Consider the following 13,430-nt stretch of genomic DNA (forward strand, 5'->3'; position numbering starts at 1 on the left):
TTAGTATAATAAAAATTAATTTTTTTTACAAAGGTTAACTCTCATGAGAACTGTTTGGCACATTTTTATTTTGACATTTTATTTGAATAATATTACAATTTTAATTAATATCAGTAAAAAATTAATATATAAAATTATTTCAAAATAATAAAATTTTGAAATGTTAAACTCACTAAATATATTTTACATTTTAAATTTTATTTTATTATTATTAATATTAACGTAAATTTATAATATATAAATTATTTCTATGCATTTAATATACAGTATATTGTATTATAAATTATAAGAAAAATATTTTTAAAGTATGAATATATTTATGTACAAAATTTCATAAAAATTAAAATTATAAACATTTTATTTATAAGGTCACATAATAAATGTTAAATTAGAAAATTAAATGACTGTGTGAATCTAATCATAAAAATATAAAATTATAAAAAATATAATATTTTTATTAAATGTTTATTGCTAAAAATTATTAGTATGAATTATTTATTTCAAAAATTTTAGCCACAAACTAAAATATTGAGTGTTGATTATCTTATTATGAATTAGAATTGTGTTTTGACTCAATACTAAAAATATTTACATTTTTTATTAATGATCCTATTTTACTAAACATCTTTATATTCTAGAATTTTGAAGGCAATCCTAGAAGTTATAGACATTTGCTTGTAAAATTAAACGGATATGTTTGGATTTGTAAACGAACATAAAATCTGTTTGTAAAATTAAATGGAAGCAAAATGATTCGCAAAATGATAAATAATCTAAATATTTAGATTAATCTATATTTATATTCAAAATTTTAAATTTTTAGATAATAAAATTAAATATTTTCAATTTATCACATTTATAACTAGAGTACTAAATTGAATATGGAGAAGTGTATCTTTATGGGCATGTACTTCCTTCGCTGTAGCTTTTCCTTCGAGAAAAGCGATAGCAAAACCCTAAACTAGTTGCCTACGTGATCTCTGAACAAATCACTTCTTGAAATCAAACTATCTCTCCTTCTTTAAGATCTAATCAAAAGTAGAACATTAAAATATATGGTAGGACTCATATATAGTCTAATTGACGTTGAGATATCTCCTTCTCAAAGCCAGGTGATTTGAATCACCGTATTACCGCTTTGAGTTTGCCTCCAAAACACAAGTGTTCCTCTAATTCCAAAAGCTCCATTCTATTTTTGTGCAACCAAATTTAAAACTTTTAAAGAAATGGATGTTTTCTCTCATTGCTCTGTCCCACTCTCTTTGGACAGATAATGATGTGTTTTATATAGACAAAGTTAATAGAGGGAAATGCTCTTATTTCTCTTTCCAAGTGTCATAAGAATTTTGGATATTAGAGTTTTTCATTATATTAACTTTCAGATAATGTGTACCGCTAAATATTCAATTAACATATTAATGGCATTGACCATTTAATCTATTTATTAAACCATTAAAAACTCAATATGGATTTTGAAAATATAGATACTAAAGTAGAGATTTCATCTCCACATAAAACAATATTTTACCCTCATTTTTGTATATTTTTATTAATTTTTTTATATAATATATAATATAATAATATCATTATTATTATTTTAAATAGACAATTAAATTTGGTGTCCTATTGCGATAATTAATATCACATTATTATATGAATATATCTAATCAAAGCTATCTAAAAAGATTGTAATAAAATACAATTAAGAAAATGTATTATTTTAGTTGATTTTATTATTATAAATGAAATATTCAATTTTTTATTTGCTAATATATGTTATTTAATAAAATTATCATTAAATATAATTTTTAAAAAATTATTGTAGTCCAATTCTATATAAATTGTAAGTTAAAAAAAACTTTATCCTAACACAATATGAATTTCAAAATTAAAATAATATATTTTTATTTATTTAAAATTATGATTTTCAATAATAAATTACATTTTCAATAATAATAATTTTCACTATTTTCAATTTCTCATATCTTTCAATCAAAACAAACATTACAAAATAACTACTTTCATTCATTCAAACACTTTATACAACTAAACCATTTTTGCTACTACCACAAGCAATCTCTAAGAGAGATGAAAAGTTTATAGAATTTAACCATCCTGCGCCCTCCCTAATATGATAATCCTACTCGTGGAAATTGTAAAAACGGAGAAGAGAAGTTTGAGGGAGATGAAATGAGAAAGAGAAGGGGAGTTTGTTTGAGGGATTTCTAAAATTTACTTAGAGTTACAAATGAACCAAGCATAGCCGAATTTTGAATAGTTCAAATTTAGTTCGTTAAAAATTTTTCAAACTCGAGATGAACTCGAGTTTTACTCATTTCAAAATCGAGTCAAATACTAATAAGGTTAAATTTGGCTCGTTTAGCAAACGAATTTAGACGAGTTGAGTTTTTATCGAGTTTAGTTTCATATAGTTCACGAATAGTTCAATTTATTTACATGTATAATGAGTTTTACTTTAAAACTAATAAATATAAAACTAAATAAGTATATATACAAATTCGCTCATAAACTTATAAAGATGAGCTCTTAACGATCCAAACATATGCAAGTTTTAAGTGTATAATTAAAATATATAGAGCTGAACTTTAAAAAATTTAGATTTCGCTCATGAAAATATATGCAGGGTTTGAATTTATTTCTCTTATGATATTAATCTCAGCTTGCTTAATGAGAATGTTCACAAGTCTATTCGCGAGCCTGCTTATGCACTCGAAAACAGACCGAACTTACGAGTCTTAGTGGGTCGAATACTATGGAACTTAAATTTAGTTCGTTTACTAAACAAGTTTAAAAATTAAGTTTGAACTTGGCTCGTTTGGAAATCGAGTCAAATTCAGTCGAGATTTCGTCGAGCTGAACCTCAAATAACTCACAGATAATTTGGTTCATTTATAGTCCTAAATTTAATAACATATTGAAATTGTTAATAAATTACCAACAAATTTACTAATGAATTTTAAGCTTGTTAGTAAATTTTAATACAAATTATTTTATAAATTTATAAATTACCTGCGGATTTTAAATCCAGTAGTAAATTTTTACATAATTTATTTATATTAATAATTACCGATGAATTTTCAAATTCATTAGAAAACTATTAAAATTACTAATGGATTAAATTACATTGATAAAATTTATTGGTAAAATCCGTTAAAATTCCGAAAATTTTTTGTAGTGATTTTAGAAAATTTAGATTTGGCTCATGAAAGTATATGTACGATTTGAATTTATTTCTATTATGATATTAATCTCAACTTGCTTAACGAGATTATTCATGAGTCTCATAAACTCGGAAACGAACTGAACTCACGAGTTTTAATGAGCCGAATACTATGGAGCTTAAATTTGACTCATTTACTAAACAAGCCTAAAAATTAAGTTTGAGTTTGGCTCGTTTAGAAATCGAGTTGAGTTCGATCGAGTTTTTATCAAACCGAATATTGAATATTTACTAATAAATTTTAAATCTGTTAATAAATTTTAACACTAATTATTTTATAAATTTATAAATTTTCAACGAATTTTTAAATCTATTAGTAATACCAATGGATTAACGACAAATTTTAAATTTTAAATATGTTGGTAAATTTTTACATAATTTGTTTATATTAAGAATTATCGATAAATTTTTAAATTCATTAGAAAACCGTTAAAATTACTAATTAATTAAAGTACATTGATAAAATCTATTAGTAAAATCCGTTGGAAATCCAAAAATTTTTTATAATGACTTTAGAAAATTTATATTTAACTCATGAAAATATATGTAGGATTTGAATTTATTTCTATTCTGATATTAATCTTAATTTGCGTAACGAGACTGTTCACGAATCTACTGCTCATGAATTCGAAAACGAGCCGAACTCACGAGTCTTAATGAGTCGAATACTATGGAGCTTAAATTTGGCTCATTTACTAAACAAGTCTAAAAATTAAGTTCGAGCTTGACTCGTTTAGAAAACGAATTGAGCTCGTTCGAATTTGACTCGTTTAGAAATCAAGTTGAGCTCGGTCGAGTTTTTATCAAACAGAATCTCGAATAGCTCACGAACAGTTTATTTCATTTACATCCCTAAATTTACTAACAGATTGACATTGTTAGTGAATTACCAACATATTTGTAAATAAACATTTAATTAATTTATAAAATTAAATAGATACAAACAAATCCGTCTATCTTTCCTTTTCCTATCAATCTAATCAGAAATGGAGTATAAGAACCTTTAATAGAATTCATAGTCTAATCGACATTAATCTCTCTTTTTAAAGGGCCGCTTTGAGTTTGCCTTTCAAAAAATATAAATATTCCTCTGGTTCCAAAAACTCCAGTAAACCACTCTATTTCTCTACAACCATGTTTAACACTTTCACAAATTAAACAATATTTTACTGTTATTTTTATTTTATCTCTTTATTAATTTTTTATATTATTATTATTATTATTGCAAATAGGCAATTAAATTTGGGTTCCTATTATCTTAATATCACATTATTATATGAATATATTTAATCAAAGTTATCTAAAAAAATTATAATAAATAAAATTAAGAAAATATATCATTTTAGTTGATTTTTTATTATAATTGAAATATTCAACTTTCTATTTGCTAATATCTGTTATTTAATAAAATTATCATTAACATATATTTTTTTAAGAAAATTATTATAGTCCAATTATATATAAATTATAATTGCAAAAAAACTTTATCCTAATACAATATGAATTTCAAAATTAATAATAATAATAATAATAATAATAATAATAATAATAATATATTTTTACTTTATTTAAAATTAGTAATTTCCAGTAATAAATTATACTTAGTAATTTATAATTTGAAAGATACGAATAAATTTTAAATAATTTTATATTTTTATTTTACGTAAAATTATAGATATTCAATAATAAATTATATTTAAACATTTATAATTTGAAAGGTATAACTAATTTTTTAACATGTATAATATTTATTATTAATTATTTTCTTTATAATATGATTTTAATATAATAAAAAAATATTATTCATAAAACTGTACTCTTATTAAAAAAATTTAAAACTTTTTATTTTGATATGTTATTATAATAGCATTAGAATTTTAATTATTAATAATAGTCTTAATATAAGTAAATTATTAAAACATAAAATAGTTTCAATAAAATACTCAATCTATTAAAATTTTCATATTATATTTGTTAATAGAACATAAATTAAATTAAAATAGTAAATTAATCGAACAAATGAAATTAAAATATTTTAAATAATGTATATTTATATAATTTTTTAATCCATTAAAATATTATATTATAAATTAATTAAATAAATTATATTAATAAAAATAAATTATAATTGACACTACTGGACCACAAGAAAGATCTAATGTGAGATTCAATTTTTCCTGCCACCTTCTTTGATTATACCTGTGTTATATATAGAGCTAACCTGCCTTTTATGAACTTGTTCATAAATAAATTTGGACAAAAAGTCCTGTTAAATAGCTGAAGGCTGCTAAACTAGCATTCCAATCGCTAGTAGGACCAATTGCAGTTGCTTGTCTCAGTGGCTGCATATGTCTGATTTTCATCCTCTTTCTTTTGCTTATAATTTCTAAACCAATCAGCAAGTATCTCTAACATGCACAAAAGCTTTCCAAAAGTCACAAAATCTATATGAAACTCTTTCCTCCACTCCCAACTTTCTAACTTCTTAACTTTTCTTTTAAGAATGAGGAAGCTGAACATAGAATTATACTAAAAACAAACTCATATCTTTAATGATGCTTTAAAACACCAAGTTTATCCCATAGTTTCTTCAATTTTCTAAAGTAAACAACAACTGATATACATTCTTGACTTATTTCTTTCTTTAATTGGTGTATAAGTTGCCCAAATCTTTCTTTAAAGCAACTGTCATAGTCATAGACATACTCCAAGTCGAATAATTTACTAAATTTAACGGTGCAGATAGATATGAGAATCCTACTTGGATTATCTGAGTTTTGAAGAGTCAAAGGATCTGAATCATTTTGCAATTGGTTTCCTACCTCTCAATATGTACCCTGTCAGCCCCACCTTCTCTAACAAACCATTTCCCATGGATGCAGTCACAAAAACTTCAAGAATGATGCATCTTGCAAAAAGAAAAATATCATGTACAAACAAGAGCCCAAAGAAAATTTTATTGAGTATACTACAAGGTTTAGAAAGTGGTAAAATCATAAGATGTCTCATTATATACTGCTGAAAGGAGAAAAGAAACAACCAAAACAACTTTTCTTGCCTAACTTAACTAACATCTCAAACAGTAAGAAACAATGCGTTTCCCATTCATAACACCACACAAATGTATCGCAAAATGCACCATATAAATAACTCAAATGGTGGTCCAACACTAAAATATATCCGTTATATACCACATTGACAAAGAGGATGTTTGCTTTTCCCTCAATTCCCATAACATTTTCTGTTGTCTATAATTTTAGTGACATTTCATCCAACCAACAGCTGTAGAAGTCTAGTGATTCTCTTACCTTGTATTCTGGGACTGTATATCCTGCACCCTGCATTTATAGTGTAGTATAATTGTTAAATCAATTCTCAATTAAAGCACACTGGTTTATAATCATTAGTTTCATTATTATTAAAAATTATAATAACGAAGCAAAAATGGATTGCTTATACCTTTATGGTTAGAAAGGTGAAGTTGTAGTCATATCCTTACAAGTACCTACAAGAGAAATGATAGCATTTTGAAAGGTCATTGAGCACAAAAACAAAAATAGATAAAGATTCTTAGGCATTGTAGTATGGAACCAAGTAGTTTTAGTTCTCAACTCAATTCTAGGACTGAGCTCTCGAGTTAAGGCTGTAGTAGCAGCCATAAAAAAATTGTAATAGAGAGGGTGGGTTTACCAGCAACTTGATGATTAGAAATCCATGACCTCCATTCATCAACAATCTTATATCAAAGAGATCTAGTCCATGTCTGAATTCAAGCGAAAGGCACACACATATCATGGTTTCCACCACAGGTAATTTGCAGTGTTAGAAATTTTCGTTTTGTGGAAGAGAATCACAGCTGATTGAAATTAAAAACGATATTTGAAGAAGTTAGTTAAATTACATATCTATTATATTTGAAAAAGGTAATTACCAAGTTGCGCTCCAAGACACACTTGAATGGTCAAGATATAACAACTTTAGTTTGCTGATCCCTCATTGCGCACCTTTAAAAGCCTCAGAATGAGATCATCATTGCACAATAAACGTACTACCAATTCGATGGTAGTAGCATCGGCAGAGAATCCCTTGTCAACCATTTCATTGATTAGTTCTGCTGCTTTTGGTAAATCCTCATGCTTGAGAAACCCTTGAATGATGATATTATAACAACAATTATTCGGTAAACATCCTCCCTTTTCCATGTCTCTAAATACCTTATACGCTTCGTCTATTAATCCTTCTCGGCAAAGTCCTTTCATAATTGCACTATATACATAAACATTAGGTCGTAAACCATTTTCAAAAAGACTAGAAAACAGTTCCTTGGCATCATTAATCTTGCCAGCTTTGCACATACCATTGATCAGAATGCAATAGGTCACAAGATCAGGCTTCAACTGGCTTTCCTCAATTTTTTTCAACAGGGTGAGTGCTTCATCGAGATTCCCTTGACTACACAAGCCATCAATCATAATTGAGAAGGTTACTATATTTGGTTGTTGACCATGAGAGCACATATCCTTAAAGAGCTCTTTTGCATTTTGGGGCCTTCCTGCTTGAAACATACCCTTTATAAGAGTATGATAAGTAACAGCATCAGGAACTAAACCTTTATGATACATTTCATCAAAAATTTCCTTTGCATCATCTATCATTTTGCACTTACAATATCCATTGATCAAAATGCTGTAGCTAAAAATGTCAGCTATTTCATTGGTCACCATCAGATCAAATAGCTTTCTAGCCTTATCAATTTGGTTGAACAGACAATATCCATCCATCAATGAATTATAATTGACAACATCAGGTTCCACACCTCTTTGAATCATTATCTTGATTATATTCTGTGCATTTGAAACCAGTCCTTTCTTACAAAGAGTGTCAATCAATATATTGAAGGTAAAAACATCAGGGGATATGTTCCTCCCCACCATTTCTTTCAACAAGGCCAAAGCTTCCTTGAATTGGTCTGAAATGCAAAGACCATCAATTAAGGAATTGTAGGTGACCACATCAGGCTCTACACCTCTTTGAACCATTACATTGAATGTATTTTGAGCCTCTGAAACCATTCCATCCTTACAAAGAGCATCGATCAATACACTGAAGGTATAAACATTTGGTAATATGTTTTGCTCCACCATTTCATTCATCAAGGCCAAAGCTTGGTTCTTTTGGCCTAATTTGCAAACACCATGAATTAAACTATTGTAAGTGATGACATTAGGTGAAATGCCCTTATTCCTCCTTTGAGAGAAGAGCTCTAAAGCCTCACCAACTAGCTCATCCTTGCAAAGAGCGTCAATGATTGCATTGTATGTCACAACATTTGGCTCACAACCTCTATCAGCCATTCCCTTTAGTAGCCCAATAGCCACATTTGTTTTCCCAAATTTACACATTCCGTTTATCATCGTACTGTAAGTATAAACATCAGGTTGATAACCATGTGCAACCATATCATCGAAAAATTCCACTGCTTTATCGAATTTACTCCCCTTACAAAGCCCATTAATTAAGGTAGTAAATGTCACAGTGGTAGGCTCCAATCCGAATTTGAGCATCTTACCAAAAACAGAGAAGCCAAAATCCACAAGATGTAAACGGCAGAAGCAATTAATTAAGATGTTAAGAGAATAAACATCGTGAGAGATTCCTAGCAATTCAATTGTTTTGGACATGGAAAGGACAGTGTGGTATTGTTTCATTTTCACAAGGGCAGATAAGAATCTATTAAATGGAACCCTAGAAGGCAGAGGATGCTTATGAATTACATGATTGAAGGAAGCAATGGCATCATCAATGTGGGTAAAAGAAGCAGATTTGAAGTTATTTGTCAAGAAGCGTGCATCTTCAAGTGTGGAAGTAGAAGAATGGCAATAATTGGTAAATAAGAATAGGAATGGAGATTGAATGGTACCAATTGCCCCTTGTAGCTGAAGATGGAAGCTCCTGCTCCTCCAAGGCATCTTCATCATCATCGATCTCTTGTCAGTTGTTTTTAGGGATGGATCGGAGATTGGGAATGAGGAATGGAAATAGAGAATCGGAAAAGGAAGGCTCTCTGCCTGCTGGTAAAGTGGTAAGGATAACAAAAGGAAATTGGGAATTGTTTATATGCGCCACATTTTATAATTTTTTTTTATTAATTTTTCATATAAAAATATTACAATTTTAATTAATATCAGTAAAAAATTAATATATAAAATTATTTCAAAATAATAAAATTTTGAAATGTTAAACTCACTAAATGTATTTTGCATTCTAAATTTTATTTGTTATTTCATTTTATTATTAATAATATTAACGTAAGTTTATAATATTTAAATTATTTCTATGCATTTAATATACAATATATTGTATTATAAATTATATAAAAAAAATATTTTTAAAGTATGAATATATTTATGTACAAAATTTCATAAAAATTAAAATTATAAACATTTTATCTATAAGATTACATAATAAATGTTAAATTAGAAAATTAAATTACTGTGTGAATTTAATCATAAAAATATAAAATTATCAAAAATTTAATATTTTTATTAAATGTTTATTGCTAAAAATTATTAGTATGAATTATTTAATCCAAAAATTTTAGCCACAAACTCAAATATTCAGCATTAAAAATATTCATACTTTTGATGATCTTTTAAGTTGGAAGTTTTAAATTTTAGTTATTTTTTTTATTAGATTATAATAAAATTTTGATTTAAATTTTAATAGAAAACTAATATAATTAACCAATCAAATTAAATATTTTAAATAACCAATCAAATTATTTTTTTTTGAAAAGGAGAGAAATATCATTAGTTCAAAGCGATCAAAGAAACTATATGAGAAGGAGGGACATGAACCCAAACTCCTTGACCTGACTCAGAATGAGCCGATGTTGCTAGAACATGAGCGACATCATTCGCAGACCTATGAATAAAACTACATCTTGCTTCTTCATAACTGGATAGAAGCAATTTACAATCTTGAACCAAAAGACCAAAAGGTGATAAATCATCTAACGAAACATTGTTAATGGACACAACAAGAACCTGAGCGTCCGATTCGAAAAGAACTTGATCCCATCCGCACTCTTTAATCCAGCTCAACGCCTCTCGAAAAGTCATTGCCTCAGCACAATTAACCTCCATCTGACTGCAAAAACAGCCTGCTTTAGCCGCCATAAATCTACCATTAGTATCTCGGACTACACAGCCGAAGCCTAGTGAACTTCGTTGCGAGTTTAAAGAGGCATCAATATTAACCTTAATCCAACCCTGCGGTGGAGGAGACCAGACAGTCAAAGCCGACACAACATTGGTGCAGCTGGTAGAATCAGAGCAGGCCCCCCTCCATTGCTGCAAAAAATTCAGTGCCATGAAGAACACACCACTCGCAGTTCAACCCTGAGCTTTCCAAACAACATTATTTCTGTTATGCCACAAAGCCCAACATATCATTAGAATAAGGAAAGCATTCTCCGTAGAAGCAGTAAGGAAGGCTAAAGAGAACCATTCCCTAAGAGAGGCAGCGGAGAATGCAGGCCAACCCAAAGGCGAACTCAACCAACAACTGCGGGAATTAACTTAGGAAGGAAGATGAGTATTTTTGTATATCTTGATATGAATGTGTACAGTGTTTAAATACAGAGAGAAGCTCCTGATTCTAAGGAATCTACAAAATACAAATACACTTTGAATTAATCTATCTTATCTTAGGCTAACTGTTACTGCTAATACCCCCTCTCAAGCTTAGAATCTCGGGTGAGAAGTCGAAGCTTGTATTTATGCTGCTGAAATCGACTGGTGCTAAGGGGTTTTGTAAAAATATCGGCTAATTGATCAACCGATGAAATAAACTGTACAATGATAGTTCCTTCCTTGACTTGCTCCCGAACAAAGTGAAAATCTACTTCTATGTGTTTCGTTCGGGCTTTAAAACATGGATTGACAGCTAAATATGAAGCGCCAATATTATCACACCAAATGATTGTTGGGTTAAGCAAAGGTTGTCACAATTCCTTAAGTAAAGACAGAAGCCAAATCAGTTCAGCTGTCGTATTCGCAACAGCTCTATATTCGGCCTCTGTGGAAGATCTTGCAACGGTAGGTTGTTTCTTAGCGGACCAAGAAATTAAATTTGTCCCAAAATAGATGGCAAAGCCACCGGTAGATCGACGATCTTGCAAACTTCCTGCCCAGTCAGCATCACAGAAGGCTTGGAGTCTGCTATTAGGAGATGGTGTAATAAATAACCCTTGTTGAATTGTATCCTTAACATAGCGAAGGACTCTCTTACATGCTGTCCAATGAGTCATCGTTGGCTTCGAGAGAAATTGACAAAGTTTGGTGACAAAAAATGCCAAATCGGGTCGTGTCAAACAAGCATATTGCAAAGCACCTACCGTTCGTCGATACAAATCTGGTTCAGCCATTGGTTCACCATTTTCAAGATGTAATTGACAATTGGTAGCCATAGGCATTTTTACAGCCACTGCATGTTCCATTTTAGTGTGCTGAAGCAAATCTTGAAGATACTTGTGTTGAGAAAGAAGAATGCCATTTTTGTGATGATGGACTTCTATTCCAAGAAAGTAACTTAATTTGCCAAGATCGCACAATTTAAACTCATGAGCAATCTGCTGTATACAATCTTGAATCATAGTAGAAGAACTACCAGTGATGACAATGTCATCGACATATAAAAGATTATATAAAACAACTCTGTTGGCTTCTTTAATAAAAAGAGAAGAATCAGTGTGAGATCCGGAGAAACCAAGGCCATATAGAAAAGAACTTAATCTCTGAAACCACGCCCGAGGAGCCTGCTTAAGACCATAAATGGATTTGTTCAATTTACAAACATATGTAGGACATCGGGAATCAGTAAACCCAGGAGGTTGGGTCATATATACAGTTTCTTCCAAAAACCCATTCAGAAACGCATTGGAAATGTCCAAGTGCCGCAAATCCCATCCTTTCATAACAGCTAGAGATAAAACAACACGGATTATTGGTGGTTTGATCACTGGACTAAAAGTGGCAGCATAGTCAAGCCCTTCAACTTGATTATAACCCTTGGCAACCAACCGAGCTTTGCATCGTTCAACACTACCGTCTGGATGCCGTTTAACTTTAAAGACCCACTTACATCCCACAACATTAATATTCGAAGGTTTAGGAACCAATTCCCAAGTCTGATGTTGAATTAGAGCAGTAATTTCACTACTCATTGCTTCTCTCCAAATGGGTATTTTTATTGCTTTACTAAAACAAGAAGGTTCCATAGGCGAGGAGTGGGAACTTACAGTTGTAGTGTAAGCAAATGTTTTCTTCTTAGGATTGGGTCTCAAGACCATTGTAGGATGTGGACGGGTGTGGGTGCAGAAATCGGATCAAGTGGCTGTTCCGACGGCAAAGAAGCAGTTGTTGTAGTGTTGGATTCAGAAACCAAAGCAAGTTCAAGTCCTGTTCCAGATGATTGTTGCGGCAGAGAACTATCTGAAGACTGAATATGCTGTGGCAAGCATGGGTTTGATCCAGATTCAGTTGTCGATAGCAGAAGATTCTCCTGACTAGCAGAAGATGGCGTGTCTACTTATCCAGCAGCTGGTTGCTTTTCTGAATTAATTGGCTTAGAAGTCGGCACTGAAAGTGTGAGCCATGGAACATAATCTATTTCTGAATGTGGTTTACCAAGAATCGAAGCACCAGTGGAAAGAGTTTCCTTGTATGAAAATCGGGACTCATCAAATTGAATATGCCTGCTGACATACAACTTGTTATCATTAGGATTAAAACAAAGATATCCCAAATGATCATGAGAATAGCCAAGAAAAAGACAAGCAGCAGTTCTGTATGAAAACTTATGCTGATTGTAGGGCCTAAGTAATGGATAAACCGTACAACCAAAGACCCATAGAAACTGATAAGCCGGAGCTTTACAAAATAACCTCTGATATGGTGAAATATTTTGTAAAACTGAAGTTGGCAATCGATTTATCAAGAACACAGCAGTAGACATTGCAAAATTCCAAAATCGTTTGGGAACCGAGGAGTGAGCAAGTAATGCAAGACAAGTGTCAACAACATGTCGAATTTTCCGCTCAACTGTACCATTCTGTTGATGAGTGTGCGGACATGTAATACGATGATGAACACCCTATTCCTTCAAATAATTATGGACAGTGCGAAAC

General features: G+C 30.2%; 2 protein-coding genes across 3 annotated transcripts in view; both read right to left on the reverse strand.

The window, feature by feature from the left end:
- Window positions 1-10,614, reverse strand: part of LOC110607767 (pentatricopeptide repeat-containing protein At3g22470, mitochondrial) — a 33,919-nt gene extending 23,305 nt beyond the window's left edge. Inside the window, exons 1-2 of the mRNA XM_043959860.1 lie at window positions 10,166-10,614; window positions 7,173-9,187 (exon numbers count right to left, since the gene is read on the reverse strand). Of these exons, the coding sequence (XP_043815795.1) occupies window positions 7,219-9,187; window positions 10,166-10,614 (2,418 nt within the window). The 3' untranslated portion in view covers window positions 7,173-7,218. The remainder of the gene's footprint in view (window positions 1-7,172; window positions 9,188-10,165) is intronic.
- The window catches only part of LOC110623499 (putative pentatricopeptide repeat-containing protein At1g12700, mitochondrial), a 68,947-nt gene continuing 61,783 nt past the window's right edge, over window positions 6,267-13,430 (reverse strand). For both annotated transcript variants that reach the window (XM_043960305.1, XM_043960302.1), the window contains one exon: window positions 6,267-6,579. The gene's annotated coding sequence lies outside the window, so the exon portion shown is untranslated. The remainder of the gene's footprint in view (window positions 6,580-13,430) is intronic.

This window comes from Manihot esculenta, chromosome 9 (assembly GCF_001659605.2).
Source record: "Manihot esculenta cultivar AM560-2 chromosome 9, M.esculenta_v8, whole genome shotgun sequence".
Classification (NCBI taxonomy): Eukaryota; Viridiplantae; Streptophyta; class Magnoliopsida; order Malpighiales; family Euphorbiaceae; genus Manihot; species Manihot esculenta.